The following is a 26,650-nucleotide window of genomic DNA, read 5'->3' as shown; positions in this document are numbered from 1 at the left end:
TCACTCTGGGTGCTGTTGGTGGGTGACACACAGGGCAGCTGGGGAGCTCTCTGGAACCGAGGGGTAGCATAAACACAGGACACCAGGGATGGGGCACCTAGGCTGTGTTTTTCCTCATATGAGGGGCAGGGTGCTTCCAAGTGATGTCCATAGACAAGCTAGAATTATAAGCCTGGAGTGTCAGGGGGTAGTCCCTTCATCATGTGGATGCTGGCTCTCCGCTCTGGGGTACTGAGGCCTCTCTGTGCCCGTGGGCTGGGCCGGGTGGGGTCTCAGGCAAGGCAGGATCTGGGAACCGAAGCAGCAGGGCATTGAGGGGTCACGTTGAGGGGCACTGGGACTCAAATGCTCAGGGGTCAGGGTTATGTGCATCGGACTATCAGGGCGTGTGTCTTGGGTATTTGAATATCAGATGCTGGAGTTTTAGGGCTAGGGACTTGGGTGCTAAAACTCCAGGGTATGGAGTCTGGGCCTGGTAGAACGACAGCATGGCCAAGGCCTGGGGTCAAGTGTCTGCACTTGGGCAGCAGTTTTGGTCCGAGCAGAGAGTGGGCACCAGGTCTCAGGTATCCAGGCCCCAGTGTGTATTCTTGGCGTACAGCTGGCCATGTGGGCTAGGCACTCATGGCCTCGGGCCCCAGGCGATGGCCCTGCAACAGAGACACATGCAGCATGTAGCAGGCAGGGCACCTCCGGTCTCAGGAGAGCCTGTGGGGCAGGGCAGGGCCGGGCGGGGGTGGTCACCTGTGGCCCTTTCTGCGCCAGCTCAGCAGCACGTACAGCAACACGACCAGCAAGGCCACGGCCAGGCCTCCAAAAATGATGCTCAGCAGCACCGTGGAGCTCCGTCCTGGCTGGCACCTCGGGGTGGGCATGGACCAGGTGCCGTCTGCCTGGCAGGTGCTGGCTTCTGCCCCGTCCAGGCTGTAGCCGTGATCACAGCCAAAGCGGATGGTGGAGCCCACCAGATACGTGATGCCTTCTTTGTGCCCGTTGGCAGGTGGCGCCACCCAGCCACAAGACACCACTGGGGGGCAGGTAACAGGGCTGAGATGCTGGCCTGGGGTCCATCCCAGTGCCCCTGGCCCCCTTCCCGTCAACCCGGGGGATCCCATCTCAGTGCCCCTGGCCCTCTTCCCACTAACCCAGGGGATCCCATCCCAGTGCCCCAGCCCCCTTACCACCGGCCCTGGAGGAGGTCCCGTCCTAGTGCCCACAGCCCCCTCCCCACCACTCTCACCCAGTTGCAGGCTCTGCACGAGGCGCTGGTGCAGCTGGTGGGCAGCCCTTGTGGCATTGCCCACACTCAGGCTCCCAGTGGCCACTACGTCGAAGCTGCAGAAAGGGTCCTCCCCACAGAAGGCATTCGCCTCGTGTACCAAGTGGGAGTAGGCAGTGACCTCATCGGGGAAGAGAGGCTGGAAGGATGGGTCGTGCTTGGGCCGGAACAGGAAGTTGTTGACCAGGAAGTGGGAGTCATAGGTGAACAGGGATGACTCATTCCGCACAGCCCCTGGGGGCATGGCAGGGTGGGTCAGGCTGCACCTGCTGGTGGCTGTGGGTCTGTGTGCCCCCTGCCCAGCGTGCCCCTACGGTCACTCACATTCGGCTCCAAACCCAAACAGCTGCCGGGCACTGGCGGTCGCAGGCAGGACGTGCCCACTGGGCAGTGTGAAGTCATCGGCAGGATTGTCGTTGAGCGTCCCGAGGAGTCCCCGGGTGTGGTTCTGGAACTTCTCGGGCAGCAGGATGGTCACACTTAGGGACGGGCCCTGTGTGCTGACCTCCAGGCCAGCCCCTGATGACAGCATGATGGACACATGCTCCTCAGTAGCTACCGACAGGAACATGCCTGGATGTGCGGTGGGGGATATGGGGTTGGGGCTACCTCCACAGGCACCGTCCCCTGCCCCCGTAGGCCCAGGATGGGGTGGGTCAGCACCAGTGGGGTGCAGGGACCAGCAGGCAATGGGAGGGCACCCCCAAGGCCAACCCTTCACCTCTGCCCACACCCGTGATGGGATCCCCTCAGGTGCCCAGCCCCTGCAGAGAGCCCCATGCCAAGGCAGTGTGTTGGCAGGCTGCCTGCCAGGCCCACCCCCAACACCCTCAGTCCCCAACTGAGAACACTGTACTTGCTCAGGTTTCCTGAGGCGGCACAGCTGTGGGAAGGGGATCAGATGCTGGAGCTGGCAGATTGGCCTCTGTCCCTTCCAATGGACCCCCTTAACCCTCTAGGGGAAGGCGGGCAGGCTTAATTTCACTGTTCTAGGGGCTGTGGTGAGAAGCTTGCCCACCGTCTGGTCTTGAGGGGCTTAAGACCAGCCCCCATGTATTGGACCTGGGCATTTCCATAGGGCAAAGGAGAGGCCAACAGCCCACAGACCAGACCAGCACCTTGAGGCTGGGCTTTTCCACAAGCCACCCAACCTCAGGCCTAGATCCATGTCAGGGGATTGGATTCACCACCTGCTGGGTGTGCCGGCACTCCCAGGTACCTCTATAGTTGGAGTGCAGGGTGAGGGGCTAACCATCACTCTGCAGTGAGCCCTGGGTGGCCCCTGTCTTTGCGTCCGAGCCCTAGGACATCCCCAGCCTACTGCCAGGGCTGGGAAAGGTGGGAATGCCCCTGGGCCTTTGGCTGCTCACCCTTGAGGTCCATCCAGCGTTGCTCGTCAAAGCTGAGTACGTGCTGGTTCAGCAGCACCTGCAGCATCTTAGCCCCATCAGTGAGCCGGACCTCCAACACGTCCGAAGTGCCCTCCTGGACCACCACTGAGGTCAGCCCTGTGCCAAGGGCCTGCGTGCCTGGGGGCAGACAGGGTTACTCGGCTCGGCCTCCCACTCCACCAACTCCCAGAGTCACAGCTCCCAGGGTCAGGGCTGGGCCTGCTGGGCGCCCCCAGCCAGCCTCACCATTAGGCATCATTCCTGGCTGGGCCCTCGCCTGCACGCTGAGCTGGGTCAGGCCCGCCTCCAACAGCACGTACTCGCCATGCCCATTGAATGTGAAGTTGGTGCCATCGAAGGTAAGGAAGTGTGGGTCCCCAAAGGCAGAAGCTGGGAGACAGCAGGGGTGGGTGGGTTAGACATGGCACACCGTGCCCCCACCTGGGTCCCAGGGTCCCACAGCTGGCCGGCACCCACCCAGGCGTGGGGGCTGGTAGTTGCGGCAGCCGCTGGAGGGCCGCCGGCGCATGTAGCGGTGGCACTCGGGCGCCCAGAGGCAGCAGTGGTAGAAGCTGATGACATCGTAGAGCCAGTGGGAAAGGCCAGGCACACGGGGTGGCACTAGGTATGGGGGTGCGCCCCAGTCATGGCCGCGGTCCGGGGTGCTGCCGCTGCTGGAGTCTGCAGTCAGGAGCTGCGTGCCGTCTGCTGTGTAGCAGCACTGCTGGCCCGATGCATAGCGGGGGCTAGGGGTGTGCACAGGTTAGGGAGCACCAGCAGGTGCCCCCACTCCCTGAGCCCCCCAGTCTGGGTGCTCACCTGGCTTGCACAGAGCGCACACAGTGCACAGCCCCTGGGTGATAGGTGCACACGCTGCCCTGCTCAATGTCACAGCCATAATCCGTCTGCAGAGTGACCGGCATCATCTGGTCACCTCGGGCCCTCCCTGGATGGTGCCCCCTCTGCCCCAGCACTGTCCTGGGGTTTCTCCACGGGAGACCCAGGGCCTGACGCCTGAGGAGCACAGGAACTCAGGGGTGCTAGTCCCAAACACCTGGCCCCCGACTGCCACCTCTCAAATCCTAAGAGCTAGGTCCTAGAATTGGCATCCACAGACTGAGGCCTGCAGAACCCAGCCAGGGTGAGGGACATATGCGCCCTGCCCCAACCCCTCAGCCCCAATGCAGGTGGAGTCTCACAAAAAAGCGGCCAGAGTCAGCGCGGGCCTGGGCCAGGGTGCATGGGCACTCAGGCAGCTCCCCCAGGAAGTCTGGCAGCTCGTCCTCCAGCTCCTCCCAGGCCAGGCACTGGGTGCGTGCCCAGGCCACAGGGTCAGCCCGGAAGTCGTCACCCAGGTGCCAGGCCAGCGCATGCTCGTTGCTCCAGAGTGACTGCACATCCCTGTGGGGGAACACAGCCCTGAGGGGGGCCCACCCCCACTTTCCACCCCGCTGCCCACTCCAACCCCCTCCGGACCCAACCCTTACCCCAGCCTCCTGCAGATCCACCCTTCAGCCCACCCCCACCTTCTCTCTCCCTGTGGCTCACCCTCACCCCTACCCCACAGCCCACCTCCACCTCCTCCATGTGGCCCACCTCCACCCGCCTCCACCCTACAGTCCACCAGCCTCCCTGCTGAGCCATGGGTCATAGGCAGGTGGTAGTCAGGACATGGCCTCACCCATCCCCTGTGCAGCCCTTACCTTTTTCCTGCCTGGTGAGCGGCGTCCAGGATACGAAGTGCCCCCACTTCCCACCGTTGGTAGTTCTGTGGCGCAGGTTTGGGAGTAAAGGTGAAGGTGCCAGAGTTGGAGACATTTTCAGCCAAGGTGTACAGGTACGACCATTTTGCTGTCCACTCCTCTGAGTATGGCTTCCCTGAGGGCAGAGAAGACCTCAGTCAGCCCCAGCCCCTCTGTGGATCCTGGGGTGGGAGGGAGTTGGCACCGGTCTTCAGCGTGCAGAGCAGCCTGATGGAAGGACGAGGGACTGTCCCTGTAGGAGGGCCTGCCCTGCAGCTCCAGCCAGGACCTGGGCTGGGGGACCCCTACCTCCCACACCCAGGGTTATGGGCCCACTCCCGGCCAGCCCTTGGGGCTCGGGGAGGATGGGCCTCTTTTGTTTTCAGGACAAGATGCACCTCCTCCTTGCGCAGCCTGGAGAGGGACCCAAGCCACCTGCCCCTTTCCTGAGTTAATTCCCTTTCTCTCCCTTGGGACTCAAACCCCTGGTCCCTCCAGGCCCACAGAGGTGACCCCCAACCACTCACCTGTCTCCTCATAACCCCACAACTCGATGGTGACGTAGATTGTGGGCAGCGCCCCGGGGCTCCAGGTCACGGAGAGGTTGCCCCCGGCACCAGCGGTGCCGTAGTACTGCCATCGGGTCTCGTTCACCAGTGTGCACTTCTCTGTCTGTGACACCTTGCTGGGGTGCACTGGGTGGGGGAAGAGGTCAGTGAAGGTGAGGGGAGGGGCTCCGAGGACAAAGGAGTGAGCAGACCCTCTTGGCAGAATGGAACACGGGACATGGAGGCAGGGAGCGGCTGGGTGCCTGGTCTAGCCAAGCTAAGCTGAGCGAGGGTGCCTAGCCCTTCTTGTTGTGGGACCCAGCTGGGATGTCTGCTTGGATGCCAGTAGGGGTGGAGTCAGGAAACAAGGCAAGGAGATCCCCCGCCCTGTCGGGTGCAGCACCCACGGGCCAGGTGGGAAGCCCAAGGACTGGATGGGCCAGCACAGCGGGTGTGGCGGAGAGGCAGACTTCCCAGTGCATAGATGAGTGCTGGGAAAGTCCCTCCGCCTGCGATTGAGGGGTGCTCACCAGCCAGCCAGGTGCCAGAGCGCTCAAAGGTGCGGCCATTGTCCAGCGAGAGCATGAATGGAATGGGGCCACTCTCATAGATCAGGGGTGACACGCAGTGCACCTGCTGGCTGTCATCCACATGGCCGTGTGTCTCCACACTCCCCTTAAACCTGTAGGGCCAAGAGCCAAGAGGTGGGCCAGGGCCAGGGGAGGCAGCTGACCCTCCCCAGGGAACCCATTGCTGCTAGTGGGCACAGGTACGAGGGGCGGCGCCCACCTGCAGACCACACCATCGGTGGGGCCAGAGCGTAGGTGCTGTACCACGAAGTCCTTGCCACCCATGATGGAACCTGAGTAGGGGAGGATGTCCAGGCAGAAGTCCCGCACATCTGAGCAGCAGCTGCCCAGTCCGGAGCAGGTTGGGTGGCAGGAGCAGGGTCCACTCTTGTCCCCACAGCGCTGGGCACAGCTCTCCTGGGCCCCTGGGGGAGAGGACACTGATAGCTGGGTGAGCTACCCCATGCCCAGGTCTCATCTAGGCTCCCTGATGCTCATCCCAGAGAGACATCCCCTGGGGACATGGGGGGAGGGAACCACAGAGCTCGTGGGGATGGATGGGGTGATTCTCAGCACAAGTCAACCCTGGGGCACAACTGACCCTCAGCCACCAAGTTCCCCAGTTGCAAAGGCAGGGGTTCCCACAAGCCACAGTTGCCTAAAACCTCAGTGTGGTCTAGGGACCACTCCAGCTCTCCTGGGCCGGGATCTGACAATGTGGCCACTAAAAGTCCCATCTGAAGTCCAGTGGAGGGGATGTGCCAGGTGGAGTTCAACCCACCCCCTCTCCTGGGGCAATGCCCCGAAGATACCCCTGCCCTCAGGAGAGGCATCAAGGGGCACACACACCCTTCCTCCTGGGGGGGAGGGCATTTCCGGCAGAGGGGTGTGTTTTGGGAGGGTTTGTCTTTTCAGGCAGACCTGGAGGACCGGTCAAAAGCAAAGACTAGGGTGTGGTGTAGGCACCCTAGTCCTTCCTTATGTGTCTCCCAGGGCCTGGGCCAGAGCCACTTGGCCCCACTTCACCCATGGTACATGGTTTGGCACTCAAGTACATCAATAAATATTTATTGACCCATTTTTTTATGGGAATGGCTCAAGGGGGTGGGGGAGGGGGCTGAGGGATGCCAGTAAGTGAGATAAGACCAGGAGGGAACGGGATCGGGGGCACTGCCCAGCCCTTCTTGGGCTAGGGTCCCTCTGTAGTGCTGCCGTCCCCTGACTTTGAGGACTCAGTCCCACCTGGGTGAGGACTATTCCCTGGGTGGCATGAGGCACCTGTGCACAATTGTGCCCTCCATTGGCCAAGGTGCAGGCCTGAGGCTGTCTGGCCTCCTGCCCCAGCCCACAGCCCCCTGGCCCCTGGCTTTTCTGGGTGAGCATTAAGGCGCCCCAGGTCCCCGTCCTAGCCCCAGCCCACAGAACCCCCGCCCGCGGGCCTGTCTGGGGCGGCATTAGGGGAAGCCCCAGACCGCCGTCCCAGCTGGCAGCCCCTCGACCTGGATCCCAGGATTTCCCCTACCACCCAGTGCCTTTCCAGGCTGCTGATGGACAGGCAGAGGCTGAGCCCGAAGCAGATGGAGGAGCGCCTGTCCTGGCCAGCCCCGCAGCACATGGGCAGATAAACAGAGGGTCGGGGCAGGCGGACATACCTGCGGCAGGCTGGGGGCCCAGGCCTAGGGACAGCACCAGGAGCAGCAGGGCCCACGACAGGAGGGCTAGCTTCATGGCGAGGCCGGGTCTGCGGGCGGGCGGCGCGGGGCTGTGAGGGCTGTGGGTCGGGGCCGCTCCCTCCCGGCTGCCGCCCCGCCCCTGGCCCCGCCCGCGTCCGCCGGCCTCCCAAAGTCCACAGGTGGCGGGCCAAGGGCGCGCGGCCTGCGGGGTTAGCACATTCCTGAAACCCGCCTGGGATGCAAGTGAGCCGGACCTCGGCGGAACCTGGGGTGGGGGTGGGGATGAGGGTGGGGGCTAGAGGGTAGAGGACGGGCGACCTTTGGCCCCGCACGAACAGGAGGGTTGAGGGGGGTGGCACCTGCGGGATGGGTGGGTGGGACCATGCAGTCCAGACCTTACCCTCCCCGTCCTCAGAGTCTACCCAGCCATCCTCAGCGGGCTGGTTGGGGGTTGCAGGGGTCAGAGGGCGGACACTGGCTGGGCGTCCTGGCTGGGAAGGAATGGAGCTGGGGTGATGGTGAGACAGGCGAGAGATCAGACTGGCTATAATTAGCCTCTGATTCACTATTCTTGGAATCTTAACCTAAGCGCAGACCACCATATAACTTTTACTGCTAGCACCCAAGAACTACTTGTGATTAACAAACTAGGTGCTCAGACAAGATGTTGTTGTTAGGTGCCATCAAGTCGGTTCCGACTCATAGCAATCCTGTGCATGACAGAATGAAACACTGCCCGGTCCTGCGCCATCCTTACAATTGTTGTTATGCTTGAGCTCACTGTTGCAGCCATTGTCAATCCATCTCACTGAGGGTTTCCCTCTTTTCTGTTGACCCTGTACTTTGCCAAGCATGATGTCCTTCTCCAGGGACTGATCCCTCCTGACAACATATCCAAAGTATGTAAGACCCAGTGTCACCATCCTTGCTTCTAAGGAGCATTCTGGTTGTACTTCTTCTAAGACAGATTTGTTTGTTGTTTTGGCAGTCCATGATATATCCAATATTCTTCGCCAACACCACAATTCAAAGGCATCAATTCTTCTTTGGTCTTCCCTATTCATTGCCCAGCTTTCAAATGCATATGATGCGATTGAAAATACCATGGCTTGGGTCAGGCGCACCTTAGTCTTCAAGGTGACATCTCTGCTCTTTAATACTTTATCAACAAGATAAGGGGCTACTTTCCAAGGCCCTGTGTGCTTGACCAGCTATAATTACATAGCCTCTGATTCAGTATTCTTGGAATCTAAACCTAAGCACAGACCACCATATAATTTTTCCTGCTGGCACTCAAGGACTACTTGTGACTAACAAACTAGGTACTCAGACAAGATAAGAGGCCATATATCTTATCCCTACATGCTTGACCAGCTATAAATTACTGATAACCCTCCTGATTGTTTTTGAAGTCCCCCAACAGGTGCAGAGCATGCAAAGTAAAAGTCAAGGTAACCTATGGATGACCTTCCACATGAGATAATCATGAGCAAGAATCCCTTGCCGGGACTCAAACCAGGATCCAGAGACATCACACATGTGCAATATCCCAGAGTAAGTTCTGTTCAACACCCCAGCAGCCCTTGCAACAGACTCCATCTTAGTTCCGACAACCTCTGGGAGGAAATCCATCTTGAATTCCAACTGCGTGAGCATTTGATTTTCATAATCCCTCCCCTTCTCCTGGAAATCTCCTTCCATCTAATGAATGAAGAAAATCTTTTATAAGCCCTAGGAAATCCCTTGTTCATGAGCGACTGGCAGCTAGCATAGGTGGAAACCCCTCTCCATCTCTCCCTTGTGAGCCTTTTTACTTTCTTCCTGTCACTAATAAACCTTTGTTCATGTGGAACCTCTGAGCCTCTGCTGGTCATTCTTGGTAAGAAGACAGTAAGAACCTAGGCAGGGCTTAGTCGCGAGCTGGGAAGCCTTGCCCTGTAACAAAGGGAAGCCTTTGCCAACTCGCTGGGAGCCCGGAGGCCCCTCTCCACCCTCGGCCTATCTGCCCTGTGTCACTCTCAGAGTTTGCGTAATCTTCCCAGCACTCCCCACCCCATCGTCTTTTTTATGCAGGTAAGGAAACTGAGGCCCAGCCAGGGTGAGGTCTTGGAGAGATACAGTGCCTGGTGGCTGCCGGCAATGCCACATCCAGGAGGTGAGGAGGGCTCAAGCTTAAGGTTGTCACTGGGCCTGGCCACCTCCAGCTGCAGGCCCAGGTCCAGCCAACGCTTCTCAAGGCATTCAAGGGGATGCTGCAACACAGTGCAGGATCTTAGCTGGCCTGGGGCTTTGACCAGCAGGCTGTGGCCTCTGTGCCCGTTGTCCCTGCCACAACCCCTCTTAGGGGTGGGTGTGTTGCTAAGAGCCCTGAGGTGCCCCCAAGAGCTGACTCTTAGAGAAGGGGGCAGGAAGCCTGCCAGGGTATGGGAGTTGGCTCTGGGGCCTAGGGTTGCCCCCTGCCCCACCTCATACCTACTGCCCCAAGACAGATGTGAGCAGGGCAAGCCCCCGCTGCCTCTCAGAGCCTTGGTGTAGAGGGGAAGCCCCTCACTCCCAGGAACCTGTCAGTGGCTGCCCTGGTCCTGCGCCAGGAGCCACTCCAAGGCAAAAACTCTACAGAAGGGTCAGGCCGAGGACAGAGTGCCCCAATAGCTCTAGTATGGAAGACGGCAGAATGTTCTGGGCCCTAGACATCGCAGTCCCCAAAAGAATGGGAAGGTGCTGGGGGAGTTTGCTGGGGTCTGCTCCTGGAGGGGGTCTGGTGCACCAGAGGAGGGCAGGCTGCTGGTTCCTGTTTCTCCCTGGGTGGGCATGAGGTTAGACACTGGGTTTACAGTCTGGGCCCCACACTGCCACCTAGTGGTGGCACCAGGCCCTACCGTGGGCCCGGCCCAGGGTGCCCAGACCCCCCCTCCACCCTCCACCAAAATGATTGCATCAGCAGGGATCCAATCACAGGCACGCCCAGGAGGGGCAGAGGACCGGGTGTGGGGGGCGGGGTAGGAGAGGGGAGCTGCAATGGCTTAAGATGGCCCCTAGGTAGGGGTTGAGGTTGAGGGGCTGACAGTGTGGTTTTGGGCTGGCCATGGAGGGGAGATGGCTGGTGTGGGCCTGGAACCTGTACCTCCCCCAAAAGGCCAGGTCCGCAGCCTGGTCTAGTGTTCTGCAGCAGCAGACTTAAAATTCTTAACCATTTCTGAACATGGAGCCCGTACATCTGTTGAGGGTGCTGAGAGGTAGATCTTCTCACCGGCCTGACACTCCCACCTCGTGGGACTCTCCGGCCCCATTACACCTCCTTGATCTTCAGGGCCACACTGACACCCCCATGGGATCCAGCACCAGCCACCCTGAGGATCTTCCCTGGTCCTGCAGGTGCCCTGCTGGCCTGGTGGGTCCCCAGGGCTGCCTGAGCACCAGGCTCTGACCTCTGGAAGGAGGGTCCAGAACCCTGAGGGGAGCTGCAGGGAGCCCCAAGCCTGTCCTGGCTACCCCCCAGGAGAGGAAAGAGACAAAGACAACTGTTACATCTTTATTAGAAAAGAAATTAAAAAAAAAAAAAAAAGGACATGGGGTGAGCCCGGTCCCCGAGTAGCTCTGCACCGTGATGGCTGCCTCAGGCGGGGTGCGGGGGGATTTATAAAGGTGAGATTTCATGAAAAAGAACGCCGGCCCTGCTGTCCAGATGACCACCTCCACGAAGCTCAGTCAGCCGCCTCCTCCTGGGCACCAGGATCTCCTCCTGGCATGGTGGCCCAAGATCTGTTGCCTTGACCCCGGAAGCAGGAGGACCCAGTGAGGGGGGAAGGGCTGCTGAAGAAGGGCCCCAATGGGCCTCAGCCTTGCCCTGGGCCGGGCCAAAGGAGTGTCCCAGTGCCTGGGCAGGATGGGCCCCCCTCAGATGTCCATGTAGTCATCATCCTCATCTGTCTCACTTTCCAGCGAGGACTCCTGGCTTGATGTCTCCAGGACCTCCAGGGCCGGCTGGCACAGGGTCTCCTTCCTCACATTGGCAGCTGACTGGGCAGACAGGATGGCCGACTGCAGATGGGGGGAGGGCAGGCACTGGTCAGGGGCGGCGAGGCTCCCACTTCGGAGCCCCTCTGTAACCTGAACCCCCCCGTTTGCTTCCCTCTGCCCCAAGGGGGCTCTCTGTAACCTGCTCGCTCCCCCCACCATCCCCATTGTCACCTTCAGCTTCTGCTTGGTCTCCTCTGAGATGCTGCCTTTGGGCGAAAGCAGGGTTGGGGTGGGCGGTGTGACAGTGATCTCGGGAGGGAACTTGGTGGCAGCCTCCGGGATGACCAACTTTGGCATGTTGGGCAGCAGACGTGGCTTGGCCCTGGTGGACTCGGCTTTGCCTGGGGGGCCCCCAGGTGGCTGGACGCCCCCACTACTTGGGGCCTTGGAGCCAGAGGCTGTGGCAGGGAGGGAACGTGGGGCAGAGCCTTGTGACAGGCTCCAGAGGCCCAGCCCCTCTCCCTAGGATTCCCTCTAGAAGACAGAGGCACCAGAACACCCCTCCCCTGTTGCCTGGACTCCCTGCTGCCTTCACTTAGCCCTGGCTCCAGCCCACCCACCATGCTGACCCAGTCCAGCCCAGGCCTCCTCCCTGGCTGCCTGGCTCCCAGGCCCTGCAGGAACTGACAGGCTCTGAGCTGTGCACCCCAGGATGCAGCTGTGCGTTCTGCGTGCCTCGGCCAACACCCCGCCCCCCAGGGACTCACAGGCCCTCCAGCCTGTGCACAAAGGTGCTCAAACAGTCCTGAACCATCCCAGGGCTGGGCTGGAGGGGACGACAGGCAGCCCAGGCAGGGTCTAGACTAGGTTGATAGCCAGGGGCTGCTCTCCTTTGCGCTCCTGGACAAGCTGGGCAGTGTGCCCAGGGCCTCGAGGAGGTGAGTGGTGCAGGCTGCAGATGAGCCCGGCAGCTGTGGGGACCATGCACTGGGAACAAGTGTGACCTGGCTGGGCTCCACATTACTGCCCCGCCACGGCTTTAAAAGGAATGGGGTTCATTCCCTGCCCACGGTGGCCCTCGGCAGCTGGTGCCAGTCCTGCCAACCTGAATGGCCCTTGGAGGCCTTAGCCAAGGAGTCCCAGGGGCCAGGCATGGTCCTGGCTGGCGGGGCGCTGTCGGGAACAGGTTCGGACCCCATACTTGGGCTAGGGCAGTAGCTCAGCTGCCCATGGGGATGCTGGCCTAACCCGTCAGTGTCTCACTCCTCCTCACGTACCTGCCCTCCCAGCCCCTCTGGGTGTGCCCCCACCCAGTCACAGCTAGGCAGCCTCAGCCTTGTGGGGCAGAGGCCTGGTTTTTAGCTGACCCTGCATGGCCAGAGCGAGTGCTAACCCTTGGGAACCACCTCCCACCCCCACCCCCAATGCCTTCCTCTGTGAAGCAGGCAGAATGAGACATTCTCAGGGCCCTTCTCTGGGCAAATTCCAAGTCCTGGCTTTCTCCTCCCCCGCTCTTTGCCACAGCCCCCAAGCCCCTCAGCCAGGGCCTCCTTTCCCCACCTGGCTCCCTGCCCACCCTTCCCAGCCTTGCCTCCACCCATACCAACACCCACGCTTACCCCTCAGTAGCCCCCATTCCTCTGTACCTCATGTCCACTGAACCCTGCACAGGCCCCTGTCCTCCACACAGGCCCAATGTGTGCATGTGACCTCGTGCCCACCCCAGGCCTCTCTGCCCACACACCCAGCGCCCATCCGGGGGCCTCAGGGAATGCCCAGCGCTCCCATCCGCCTTACCCTGGCTGCAGGTGGGCTCAGCAGCCATCAGGGGGGTGGCCTCCGCTGGGGGCACTGCAGATGCTGGCTTCACCTGCTGGCCGTGCCGGGGCTCCTGAAGTGTGAAGCTGGCACCCTCCGCCACTCCTGCCAGCTCTTCTCCCTCTGGGGGGACATGGGAACCAGCTGAGGGCCACATCCTTACCCATTCACAGAGGCAGGGCCGTGGGGGCCTCTGGCAGGTGGGTGCCAGGTCTGCCCTGCCTTCTGCTCTTCTCCCCTGGGGTCACACACGTCTGTGGCTTGGTCGCATGGCAGAGCAGCAGGATGGGACTACACTGCTGGTGACCCTGCTTGGGGCAGTTCTCCACCTCCAGATGTGGGGTCCTTGGACTTGCAGGTGTTTAGAGGCCAGGCAGGTCCTGGCAGAAACTAGCCAGAAGTGGGTGGGTGGACCGGAAGCACAATGGTGAGCAAGATGCCACAGTCCACGGTCCCTCCATTAACACACATCCCATAGCAGTTGAAGCCTCCTGGGGCAGAAAAGTTTCTGCTTCCCCCACTAGCTAATGTAAGGAGTACTCAGAACCTTGACCAAAAACCAAATCAACTGAGACTGAAGGGACAGAGCAGCATGCTGGTACCACTCTCCAGCTGGGCCCGACCACACTGTCCCTCGCAAGAGGCAGGGACAGTACCAGCTGTGCCACCTTCACCTGGATCCTCAGAGTACCTCAGCCAGCACAGTGGAAGAACTGCCATTGGGCCATGGCCACTCTCAGGCTTCCCCCAGCCCTGCTTCACCTGCCTCCAGGGTCCCTCACCACCCTGGCTCTTTGCCTCCATTCAGGCCAAGTTGGCAGTGCCCTACTTTGCCCACTGAATGCCCACTGCAGCAGGTGAAGCTGGCCTCTCCTGGGCCCAGGCAGCTCCTGGGACATGGATGATGATGGGACCTGGCAAGAAGCTACCTGTCCCCTTCCACCCCACCCCATGTCTGGTCCTAGAGGACACAGCTCCTCCTGGGAGCTGTCCAGCCCCAGAAAGGTCTGGGACCACCCAGGGACACACCCCTCCTCCAAGTGTCCTTCCGCCATCAGCCCTTTGGTCCCCATGCAGCCCTGAGGGGGCAAGGTCAGGCCAAAATGTGGTGGGAGCAAGGGACTGGGCAGGGAGTCATTTAGTTGGGTTTTGGAGAAGGAAATATAAAAGGATCAACTCTCCCAGCTGAAGTGTTTGTCAGGACACACTGTTCCCTAGATCCCACAGACAAAAACATGTGAACTACAGCCTGGGCCTGCCTGAGGCAGGCAGATGAGAGGACAGTATAGGAGGGGAAAGCCTCGGGGTACCCCACAAGCCCACCCCTGGTAGTCCAGTCCGCAGAGCCCCTACAATGTGCCAGGGTGGGTCTGTGTGATCAGCAGTACATGGTAAGCTGATGGGAAGGCAGCCCCCATAATTAGGTCACAGAAGACACAGTGGGGCCTTTCCACTGCTCTCATGGGTCACTCACTTGGTGGAGCCAGTGCCAGCTGTGAGCACCCCCAGGCAGCCTGTAAGAAGGCCCACCTGGGAAACTAAGGCCTCCAGCTGAGACTGTGAGTGAGCCTGGGAGCAGACCCTCTCCAGATGAGCCTTCAGATGACTGCAGCCCCAGCCTGATCTCCACCCCGGGAGACCCTGAGCCAGAAGCATCCCACTACGCCTCTCCTGAGCTCCTAACCCTTAGAAACCATAAGATAACGCTGAAGACCGGAGTTGATGCTGAAGGCCCACCCGCCGCATGCTGTGTCCTCACCGAAGGCCTGTCCACCTGCCTGCACGCCTCACAGAAGGCCAGCCTCACCCCTGCCACATGCTGTGTCCTCACCGAAGGCCTGTCCACCTGCCTGCACGCCTCACAGAAGGCCAGCCTCGCCCCTGCCGCATGCTGTGTCCTTACCGAAGGCCTGTCCACCTGCCTGCACGCCTCACAGAAGGCCAGCCTCGCCCCTGCCGCATGCTGTGTCCTTACCGAAGGCCTGTCCACCTGCCTGCATGCCTCACAGAAGGCCAGCCTCGCCCCTGCCGCATGCTGTGTCCTTACCGAAGGACTGTCCACCTGCCTGCACGCCTCACAGAAGGCCAGCCTCACCCTCCGGCAGCATCTGTGGTTTGCTGCTGCACTGGGACGGGGGTAGGGAGGTTCTGCGATTAGCCATGTAACCTGGGGTGTCTCGTTTCCTGACTCATCTGGAAACAGGACTGCCGCTCCGGGCAGGAATGTCTGGCAGGAAGACCAAACTAAAGCCCCTCATCAGCTGTGACCCAGGGTTGCTGCACCTGCAGGCATGTGGCCTGATTGGGGACTGAGGTGGGAGTCCTCCCTCTCTTGTTCTGTCCACCAGGTCAAGCAGAGGGCAAGATGGCCTGAGGTAGATAGGAGATGTAGGGACAGGACTGGGTCTTCGTGTAGTGAGTGACCCACCTCCACCAACTGACTTTTATTCAGACCGTGGGCTCCCCCATCACTGCGCTTTGTAATCACCACCACCAAAACCTGTACCTGTGCCCATGCTGACTACGCACCAGGCACTGCTCTAAACCCTCAGTGCTCTGTCTCTACTACATATTATCTTACACAGGAAACGAAGGCAAAGAAAGAAAGGTCATGTGGTGGCGGAACAACCCTCATAGGTCTTCAGCTGCTCTTTGCCCCGTACCCTTCAGAGCCATAGGAGCTGACCCAAAGGAAAGTGACTCTGCCTCACAGGGCTGGAGACCCTGCACTTTCACACTCCTCCAAACGAACCGGTGGCAGTGTCAGGTAGAGAGACTGAAGGACAGAACAACAGAGGGAGAATCACACCTCAGCCTCCAGTCACGGACTCAGGTCACAGCTGATGAGGGGCTCTTAGGCCAGACTTCCTGCTGGACACTCCTGCCTGGGGCGGTCCTCTCATCTTTCAGTCAGTAGGAAACGACACACCCAAGGTTACACGGCTAACCACAACCCCAGACATTGCTGGGAGGGAAGGCAGGCCTTCTATAACAACATGGTATGGGGAAATGGCTTGGGTGGTAGTAGAGGCCAGGCCTGTGGAGCAGGGTAGAAGGGAGGGGAGGACGTGCATGGAGGGCCTGGGAGGTCCGTACATCCCTGGCTGCCGCCATGGCCCAGGCTGGTCACTCCTGGCTCTGTCAGCTGGTGAGATGAGCCAGTTGGGGGCAGTAGAAATGAGGGCCCAGCAAGGTGGGTGCGACAGAGCAGAGGCCCAGGGCCATCAGTGCCCACCCGGCATGACCCTGGGACCTGGACACCAGCAGGGGAGCCCTGGGTGGAGATGGACCCCAGCTGGCAGTAGACATGCCCACCTGCTCCCCTTAATGCCCTTAATGCCCCCACCAGAAGCCCCAGGCTTGCAGCTGTCCTGGCCCCTCAAGCTGCCACGTCCTGGGCTGTAGGAGCGAGGGTACCCATGGATGAAGCCTCAAGGCCCACTACAACCTATGCCCGCCCCCTTCACCTTCCTGCAAACCAGCTGCCCTCTGCTGGCCCTGCGAACTGCTTGCTCGCATCAAGGCCTGGCATCAGGGTCCTGAATGTTGCATAGGTTGGACACTCCTTTCTTCCTACCTGACCAGTCTGTCCTCTATTTGTTGTAAGGCTTGTAGGGCAGAGAAGCTGCTATGCCGGCAAGCATGCCGGTGATGATGTTCCTGCCTTCCTCCTCCCACCCCATTCTACAGGTTGGGACCACGGCAGCGAGGGTGAAACTAGGAGAGATGGACACAGGGTGTGCTGGCCAGGCCTGTACCAGCTACCAACTCACTGGTGGCTGGCAAGGGCACAAATGGCCTGCCTACCCCCACATAGGTCTGACGATGTGTTGCCCTCCCCCCTCTTCCTGTCAGCTGGCAGGGGGCTGTCAGGACCTGCTCGTGGCTCTATGGGGACCCAGCCTGCCCTGGCCCCTAGCAGCACGAGCGCCACAGCCAGCAGGTAGTAGGGTAGGACTCACCTGGGGCCAGAGACGCAGCGCTGGGGGTGGCCTCAGGCCTGTGTAGCCTGGGGGGGCCAGGGTCCTTAGCTGGGTCAAGGGCGGAGGTTGATGCACAGGGCAGGCAGCTGATAGTGGCCATGGTGGCAGCTGGGGCAGGGCGGAGCTTAGCGTGGCTGTCGCTGGGCCGTTGGAGGGCGTCAGCTGGTACGGTGTCAGGGGTTGTGGGTGCTACCGCTGTGGGGAAAAAGTTCTCTCGGCTATCTTTGGGGTGCTTTGGGGTGGTGGGAGTGTCCCCGGCAGCCTGTGAGGACAGAGAAGAGGCGAGGAAGGCTTGGAGGGCAGGTCTAGCGTGCAGGAGGGTCCTTGCTGAGCAGCCTGCCAGCACTACCCCACAAGCATGGGGGAAACACCATCTGGAGGCCGCGGTAATTGGCCTGGAGAACTGCTTCCCAAAGGCCAGTAGGGAGGGTCCTGAGGGAGCTGGGGAGACCACCGCTGCCCCACCCTAGTGTGGCAAGGAGGGGCCCCTGCAGCCTGGCTTCCTGCCTACCCCTGCCACAGGATATTGTTCCTAGGCTTTTCTGGTTCCTTTAATGGGGCCACTCCCTGCCACCATAGTCCACCCTTTCAGGATGGGTGTCACCACCAGCTCTCACAGAAGCAAGCAGGTGGGGGCAGCAGACCCTGCAGTGGCCTCTCTGTGAGCTGAGCCCCCACCCTGGCTCAGGATACTCAATACCCACACCTGCCACCCTATCTGGACTAGTGGGGGATCTGACCCTTTCCAGGGGCCCCAGGCTCTGCGAGGGCAGCCTGCTCCCCCCAGTGTCTCTGTCCCTTCTGACACCTGCTTTGCTGGAAAATGCCCCAAGCCCAGCTCCACATGGTGGGGACATGCTGGCCTGTGGACAGCCCGCTCCGTGTTGGTGCTCCTGGGTCAGCCTCCTATGCTGGAGGACAGACTCTGCAGGTGTATCCAGCGGGGGAGCTGCTAGCATAAGCAGTCACAGGGGGTGGGGAAGGAGCGAAGGGGGCGGGTGCTAGGCCCTGTTCTCACTCAGGACTGGCCTCCAGCGGTGACGACAGCATAGGCTGCCATAATGACAGGGCATGCTGCCAGCAGGGAACACTCCTAAGACGGTGGTGGCTCTGAGTACACTATGGGTGGGCTAGAGGCAGTCCAGGCCAGTGGTAACTAACTCACCTTTCCACCCACAGGGTCTCCCAGCTCCCCTGACAGGCCAGGCCAGGCCAAGCCAGGTGCCAGGTACAGTGCCCAGTGGGTTTGGCTTATGGGGGGCAGAAACGATAGCCCCATTCCCGCCTCCTCCAGGAAAAGGTCTACCCTGGTGGGGCCAAGGGAGATGTGGGCTGTAAGGGGCCACACACGCAGCCCTCTACAGAGGGTCTGGGGCACAGGGAGAGGCCTCCTCCTACCCATGGGTCCAGGCGGCAGGCGGGTAGGACTATCCTCCCCACCCCACTGTCTCCCTTGGTGGGCTGTGCCTCGCTCCCAGCCCCTGCCCCCATTCAGCCAGCTTGCTCTGTCTTGCCCTGCAGACCCCAGCTCCACCATCACCTCCTCCACCTTCCACCCTTCCAGGTGATGTTAGCTGGGTGGGCACCATCCTCCCTGAGGGGCAAGGGGGCCCCTTGGGCACACACTTGGCAGGTCAAGGTCGGGGCCTGGGACTCTAACTCACTGTGGTAGAGGTTCAGACACTGGCTGCAGCCAGGGGCTTGGCGCAGAATGGGGCTTACCTGTCTCTGGGCAGAGGCCCCAAGGTGGACTTGACAGAACTTCACAGCCTGCTCCAGTGCTGCCTCCTCATCCACCTAAGGAGGAGATACTGTGTCAGAGACCTGGGCTGGGAGGCCAGCTTCCTCCCCTTGCTGAGCAGCACAGGGCACCCTGTACCTGGACTGGTCTGCGGGGGCCCTAAGGCTCAGGGACTGCCCACCTACACCATGGCTGACCCCACTGGCCCTACCTCAGCCCTGCCTGGGACACTAGGACAGGTACCTTATCTATCTCCTGGGCAAGGGGCTGGGAGGGGGGTTGGCCAAGGTCCCATAGCACCACGCTGGTGCAAGCCTGCACTTGGGCTGTCCCTCTGGCCATTTCTGTGGCTGTGTCACTTACATCATCAATGGCTAAGGCTGACCAGGAGGGTCAGGGTTCCAACCACGCCTTCAGAGTGTGGCAGAGGCCCAGGCATGAAGGACGGTGGAGTCTCTGAGCCTGAAGGCACCCCTTAAGGAGGCAGGATGGAAAGCCATAAGCAGAGAAGGCCTTTCAGAATCTGCGGTCTGGCTGCTGCGCAGGTATGATGGAGACACCCTGGTCAGCAAGGAGGTCTGACAGTGACACCCTACATGGGGTCAGCAGGGCCCTGGACAGGGCAGTGGGTGGGCGGGATAGTGCTGGGACAGACCAGAGGGCAGCAGGGTGGGAACAAGACCAACTGCACCAGCAAGAAAAGCAATACTTTCTAATTGATCAGCAACATAAGCTGGCAGAAGTTAGAGTGGAAGCTGGTGAGGTGGCAACCGAACAGGCCCTTTGAAGTGCAACCCACGAACGGATACAACTGAGAAGCGGTAACCAAGAGCTTTCAAGTTCTGGGGCTTCTTTCCATGGAAAGAGCTTCAGAAATAGAGAAAAAAGTATGTGCTTGGTACATAAAAAATTTTTTTTAATTTAAAAAGGGAGGTACACAAAGAGGAGCTCAAACCATCCAGTCACATCTACTTGAAGCCATAGCTACCTGATAATGACAGTCAAAAGCTGAGGGGGCTGAGGAGGAAGCATGCCGCCATGTGAGGACATGGCTAGGGGACACTAACACACCAAAGGATGGACACATACACTCACACAGATGGACACAACGCACACACACAGATGGACACGTAACACACACAGGGATGGGCACATACACACACAGATGGACACATACGCACACACATGGATGGACACATACATTCACACACACATGGATGGACACACACGGAGGGACACATACATTCACATATGGACACACACACACAAAGATGGACACACACATGGATGTATGCATACACACACACTCACATATGGACACATACACTGGCAGAGATGTACATGTATATTCACACTCACATATGGACTTATTCACACACAGAGATGTACACATACACTCACATATAGACACACTCAGCAATGTACACATACACTCACATATGAACACATACACAGAGATGTACATACACACTCACAAATAGATGGACACACATGGATGGACACACACACATGGATGGACACATACACTCACACATGGACACATACACTCACACACGGATGGACACATACACTCACACACGGATGGACACATACATACACACACGGATGGACACATACACACACACGGATGGACACATACACTCACACACGGATGGACACATACACTCACACGGATGGACACATACACTCATACACATGGATGGACACATACACACGGATGGCCACATACACTCAGACACACGGATGGACACATACACACACACACAGATGGACACATACACTCAGACACATGGATGGACACATACACTCACACGGATGGACACATACACTCAGACACATGGATGGACACATACACTCACACAGATGGACACATACACTCAGACACACGGATGGACACATACACTCAGACACATGGATGGACACATATACTCACACACACATACACTCACATGCCCAGTTTCAGCCTCATGGAAAACAATGACATATGAATGAGAGAAGTCCAGAAGGAGCTGCCTACCAGAATGCACCCAGAGGCTCCATCATGGTAGACGGGTCAGGAGTCCCAGTTACCTCTGCTGGGTTTGATGAGATGTCTAATGTGGTCTCATTTCTTTAAAAGTTGAATATGTTGTTCTTATGGGCTATTGTTGAATCAGCCCCTGACTTATGGCGACCCCGTGCACAACAGGATTGGACTGTTGTGATCCGCAGGGTTTCCATTGGCTTATTTTTGGAAGTAGAGTGCCAGAACTTTCTTCCCAGTCTGGAAGCTCCACCGAAACCTGTTCAGCATCACAGCAACACTCAAGCCTCCACTGACACGGGCAGTGGCTATGCATGAGGTGCGCTGGCCAGGAATCAAACCTGGGTCTCCACGTGGAAGGCAGCGCTCTCTACCACTGAACCACCAGTGCCCCTATAAAGGTTGAATACAGACTTTTAAAAAGCTTACTGTTTTTCCGACTCTAAAATTATCCTATGCCATCCTATTGTCGTACTGCGGGGGCTTGCGTGTTGCAGTGATGCTGGAAGTTATGCCACCGGTAGTGAGGTACCAGCAGGGTCACCTGTAGTGGACAGATTTCAGCTGAGCATCCACACTAGGACAGACTAGGAAGAAGGACCTGGCAGTCTACTTCTGAAAAGAATTAACCTTATGAATAGCAGCGGATCTGTTGTGTTGTTAGGTGCCCTCAAGTCGGTTGCGACCCTATGCACAACAGAACGAAACACTGCCCGGTCCTGCGCCATCCTTACAATTGTTGTTATGCTTGAGCTCACTGCTGCAGCCACTGTGTCAATCCACCTCGTTGAGGGTCTTCCTCTTTTCCACTGACCCTGTACTTGCCAAGCATGATGTCCTTTTCCAGGGACTGATCCCTGCTGTCCAAAATATGTAAGATGCACTCTCGACATCCTTGCTTCTAAGGAGCATTCTGGTTGCACTTCTTTCAGGACAGATCTGTTCGTTCTTTTGGCCATCCATGGTATATTCAATATTCTTCGCCAACACCACCATGCAAAAGCATCAATTCTTCTTCGGTCTTCCTTATCCATTGTCCAGCTTTCACATGCATATGATGTGATGGAAGATACCATGGGCCGGGTCAGGCGCGCTTTAGTCTTCAGAGTGACACCTTTGCTTTTCAACACTTTGAAGAGGTTCTTTGCAGCAGATTTAACCAATACAACACGTCTTTCGACTTCTTGACTGCTCCTTCCATGGCTGTTGATTGTGGATCCAAGTAAAATGAAATCCTGAGCAAATAATCCGAGAAGCTAGACTATATGAAGAATGGGGCATCAGGATTGGAGGAAGACTCATTAACAACCTGCGTCATGCAGATGACATAACCTTGCTTGCTGAAAATGAAGAGGACTCAAAGCAATTATTGATGAAGATAAAAGACCACAGCCTTCAGTATGGATTACATCCCAACATAAAGTAAACAAAAATCCTTGCAACTGGACCAATAAGCAACATCATAATAAATGGAGAAAAGATTGAAGTTGTCAAGGATTTCATTTTACTTGGATCCACAATCATCGCCCATGGACGCAGCAGTCAAGAAATCAAAAGATGCATTGGGCAAATCTTCTGCAAAGGACCTCTTTAAAGGGTTGAAAAGCAAAGATGTTACCTTGAAGACTAAGGTGTGCCTGATCCAAGCCATGGCATTTTCAATCGTCTCATACGCACGCGAAAGTTGAACAATGAGTAAGGAAGACCGAAGAACTGATGCTTTGAATTGTGGTGTTGGTGAAGAATATTGAATATACCATGGACTGCCAAAATAACAAACAAATCTGTCTTGGAAGAAGTACAGCCAGCATGCTCCTTAGAAGCAAGAATGGCGAGACTGCGTATTACAAACTTTGGACACGTTGTCAGGAGGGATCAGTCCCTGAAGAAGGACATCATGCTTGGTAAAGTACAGGGTTAGTGAAAAAGAGGAAGACCCTCAATGAGATGGACTGACACGGTGGCTGCAATAATGGGCTCAAGCATAACAATTGTAAGGATGGTCCAGGACCGGGCAGTGTTTCATTCTGTGGTACACGGGGTTGCTATGAGTCGGAACCGACTTGACGGCACCTAACAACATCAGACACAACTAAAAATGCATGAACAAAAGAAGATAAATTAGTAACTGGGACTTCCTAAAAATAAAATATTGATGCTCATCAAAAGACTTTACCAAGAGAGTAAAAAAAGAACCTACAGACTGGGAAAAAAATCTTTGGCAGTGTCATATCTGATAAACATCTTATCTCTAAAATATATAGAAAACGTCAATAACTCAACAATAAAAAGAGAAATAATCCAGTCAAAAAATGGGCAAAGGACTTGAAAAGACACTTCACTCTTTGTTTAGCTAACAAACACATGTAAAGATGCTTGAGATCATTAGCCCTTAGAGAGATGCAAATCAAAATGACAATACGATACCATCTCACCCCTGCAAAAACGACACTGATCAAAAAAACAGAAAACAACAAATGCTGATGAGGTTGTGGGGAGACTAGAACTCATATGCTGCTACTAGGATTGTAAAATGGTACAATCACTACGAAAAACAGTATGGTTATTTCCTTTCAAAAAGCTAGAAATAGAAATACCTTATGATCCAGCAATGTCACCCCAGGTACACATCCTAGAGACATAAAAACAATGACACGAATAGACATGTGCACACCTATGTTCATTGCAGCATTATTCACAATAGCAAAAAAACAGAAACAATCTAAGTGCCCATCAATGGATGAATGCATAAACAAACTGTACATGCATACGGTGGAATACTATGCAACTATAAAGAGTAACAAGAAGTCCATGTAACATCCTATAACGTGACTCAATCTGGAGGACATGCTGAGTGAAACATGTCAATCACAAAAAGACAAGTGGTCCCACTATTATAAAAAGTCAGGAATAGAACACACAGGGAGCAATGTTCTTTGATGGTTACTAGGGATGGAAGGGGGAGGGTGGGAAAATCACTTTCTAGATAAAATAGTAGATACTTATTACCTTTTGTGATGGGAAAGGCTATACCAATATAGGTGAAGTCTGTACAACTTCACCAAGGTAAATGAAGACACTAAGAGGTATGCAAGAATAAGGGACAGTTTCAGCCAATGCTATAACATAAATAACTTTGTAACAACAGTAATAACAACCAAAAAATATGGGTGTAGTTACATAGGTAGATATGCATGCACATATCTGTATAGGAAGACACATGTGAGTATACGGGTGTGCAGGTATAGCTGTATCTGTAGGCATATGTATATACGTGTTTATGTGTGCCACATGGAAATGCTGGTGGCGTAGTGGTTAAGAGCTATCGCTGCTAACCAAAAGGCTGGCAGTTTGAATCCACCAGCGCTCCTTGGAGCAGTTCCCTTGGAGCAGTTCTACTCTGTGCTATAGGGTTGCTATGAGTCAGAATCGACTGGACGGCAAGGGGTTTGGTTTTTTTTGGTGTGCTACGTATACATTCACATAAGTAATAAGGCACACAGGGGCACAGTTCCGGAGAATTCCTAGACATATCCAAACAGCTGGAGGGACTCGTTTACTCAAATAGCAGGCTTAATTAAGATCACACCTTCTTGGGACATCTCAAGTCAATTGGCATAACACACAGTTCATAAAGATAATGTTCTACATCCTAGTTTGATAAGTAGAGTCTAAGGTCTTAAAAGCTTTTGAGTGGCCATCTAAGACAACTACAGTTCTCTACTCAGCTGGAACAAAAGAGAATGAAAGAAACCAAAGACTCAAAGAAGAAACCAGTTCACAGGACTAACAGCCCACACATACCATGGCCTCTTCTAGCCTGAGACCAGAATAACTAGACGGTGTCTGGCTACTACTACCAACCATTTTGACCAGGACACAACAGAAGGTCCCAGACAGAATGGGAGAAAAATGTAGAACAAAATTCATATTCCTAAAAAAGACCAGATTTACTGGACTGACAGAGACTAGAGGAACCCCTGAGACTACTGCCCTAAGATACCCTTTGAACTTGGAACTGAAGCTACTCCTGAAGTCACCTTTGAGGCATCTAATAGATTATCTTATAAAATAAACATCACCCATGAATAATGTGCTCCCTTAATCAGCTATATGAAACCAAACAGTCAACATTTACCCAAAGGCAAAGATGAGAAAGCAAGGAGGAGCAGGGAAGCTAGATCAGTGGAAACAGAACAAACAGAATGGAAGTAATGAGAATGCTGACATACTGTGAAAACCATAACCAGTGTCAAAGAATAGCCTGCATAAAAATTCTTAAATGTGAACCTGATCTGCTGTGTAAACTTCCACCTAAAACACGCTATTAAAAAAAAAAAAAAAATCCCATGCTCATTGCAGAAAACCTCAAACGTAGGAAAGTGACAGCAGGAAGGGGTGGGAGTAACACCTAAAGCCCCCCAACCCAGACTGTAGCGCTCTGGGTGTTGACGCACTCCTCCAAGAGAATATGAACACGAAGCATGAAGGTTCTGCTTCAGACTGGCCTTTGGGTGCCCCGTCCCTAGCCCCACCCTGGCCTCACCGCCTCCCTAATCCTTGCCCCGCCCCCACCCCATCCCACCCCCACTGTCATCCCAGTGAAGCCCCTCACCCACCCGACCCCACAGCACAGTCTGTGCCCTGTCACCTGCTTGATGAGCATGTAGGTCTCAGACATGATCCTTTCGATGCGACCCAGATCATAGGCCACACCCTTCTGGCCCTGCTGCCACACGCGGTAGGCATCCAGCAGGAGAGTCTTGCCTGACTCCGAGTCCTCCAGAAGCTTCCTCTTGCGGCTGGACCTCGGGGCAGGCTCCTCTGGAGGGCCTGCCCTGTGCCCTGGCACCAAGGGGGTGGGGGCTGGTGGGGCTGGTAGGGCTGGTAGGGCAGAGGCGGGCAGGGCAGGCTGCTGCCGGGCACTGATGCTCAGCTCCTCCAGCGACAGTTCGGTTGGCCGGCTCTCAGGGCCCCACTCCCGTGAGGGACGACCCAGAGGCAGCGGAAGTGCCCGCTCTGCATCAAGGCGACGAGCAATGACCTCGTCAGTGTCCATGGGCTCTGTGGAGCCAGCCCGGGGGCTCTCCTTGTCCCTGCGTTCCCCACTCTGGTCTGCACCGTCGCCTGCATCCAGGGTCACAGGCCGGTGGTTGGGGGGGGTTGCTTTGCCCCCTGGCTCAGCTCCTGGCCCTGAGCCATCAGCCAAGGGAAGCTTCTTGGGGTGCTGGAGGCCCTCCTGGCCGTCCTCAGGGCTGGCCTTGTGGGAGATGTCCGTGGTCATCCTGGTTCCGGGGAGGCCACAGGCCTTGGGCCCTGGGCGTTCGGATCCCTACAAGGAAATGGAAGATTAAAAGAGCCTCTGTCCCTGGGGTCTGCACCCCAACAAAGCTCCCTGGGCGCCAGGCCAGCCACTCAAGACGTCTGCCACTCAACACCACGGGGTTCTGTACATCTTCTAGCCAACAGGGCTGAGTCCTCATGTATTGGAGGAGCATGCTGGCCCGAGACCTACTGGAGGAAGGCCTCCCCTCTCCAGACCCAGCTGCTCTGGGAGGGTTTCCTCAGCCTTGGCCATTCGAGCCCCCTGGGCAGCCCTGGACACTGTTGAAGGGGACCCGCCTGTAGGCACCCAGTAAGCTGAGCTGCTGTGGCTCTCATGTGTCCCCACCTGCACTGTGTGGTGTGGGGGTGGGGTGAGGACACCCCCAAGCTCTGGCACTGTCCTGGGCCCCTGTACCACACCCTGGCCAGCCTGCCTGGGCAGGGGGCTCTGGGGCCAAACTGTCAGTGCAAATCCCAAAGCACCCACCCGCTACCCTGGTTACTTAACCTCCTAAGCCTCAGTTTCCTCAGCTATAAAATGGTGATGGATGTACCTGCCCTGGAGAAGGAGAGAGAAGTACATGTGTGTACAGCACCT

General features: G+C 57.1%; 2 protein-coding genes across 10 annotated transcripts in view; both read right to left on the bottom strand.

The window, feature by feature from the left end:
- Positions 1-260: 260 nt before the first annotated feature.
- On the bottom strand, positions 261-7,277 carry SUSD2 (sushi domain containing 2). The gene is made up of 14 exons (XM_049865407.1): positions 7,182-7,277; positions 5,750-5,954; positions 5,491-5,642; positions 4,940-5,107; positions 4,374-4,548; positions 3,870-4,071; positions 3,490-3,575; positions 3,148-3,416; positions 2,917-3,060; positions 2,650-2,808; positions 1,604-1,852; positions 1,241-1,513; positions 745-1,027; positions 261-650 (listed from the first exon to the last, which is right to left on the bottom strand). The coding sequence occupies exons 1-14, from the start codon at positions 7,255-7,257 to the stop codon at positions 623-625; spliced, it is 2,469 nt and encodes an 822-aa protein (XP_049721364.1). The 5' UTR covers positions 7,258-7,277; the 3' UTR covers positions 261-622.
- Positions 7,278-10,750: 3,473 nt separating this feature from the next.
- CABIN1 (calcineurin binding protein 1) overlaps positions 10,751-26,650 on the bottom strand; it is a 192,518-nt gene continuing 176,618 nt past the window's right edge. For all 9 annotated transcript variants that reach the window (XM_049865389.1, XM_049865386.1, XM_049865395.1 and 6 more), the window contains 6 exons: positions 25,379-26,059; positions 18,686-18,760; positions 16,943-17,225; positions 12,960-13,103; positions 11,394-11,620; positions 10,751-11,243 (listed from right to left, as the gene is read on the bottom strand). In XM_049865389.1, the coding sequence (XP_049721346.1) occupies positions 11,100-11,243; positions 11,394-11,620; positions 12,960-13,103; positions 16,943-17,225; positions 18,686-18,760; positions 25,379-26,059 (1,554 nt within the window). In that variant the 3' untranslated portion in view covers positions 10,751-11,099. The remainder of the gene's footprint in view (positions 11,244-11,393; positions 11,621-12,959; positions 13,104-16,942; positions 17,226-18,685; positions 18,761-25,378; positions 26,060-26,650) is intronic.

Source organism: Elephas maximus, chromosome 22, assembly GCF_024166365.1.
Source record: "Elephas maximus indicus isolate mEleMax1 chromosome 22, mEleMax1 primary haplotype, whole genome shotgun sequence".
NCBI classification, from domain to species: domain Eukaryota; kingdom Metazoa; phylum Chordata; class Mammalia; order Proboscidea; family Elephantidae; genus Elephas; species Elephas maximus.
This window is presented reverse-complemented; position numbering and strand designations above follow the sequence as displayed.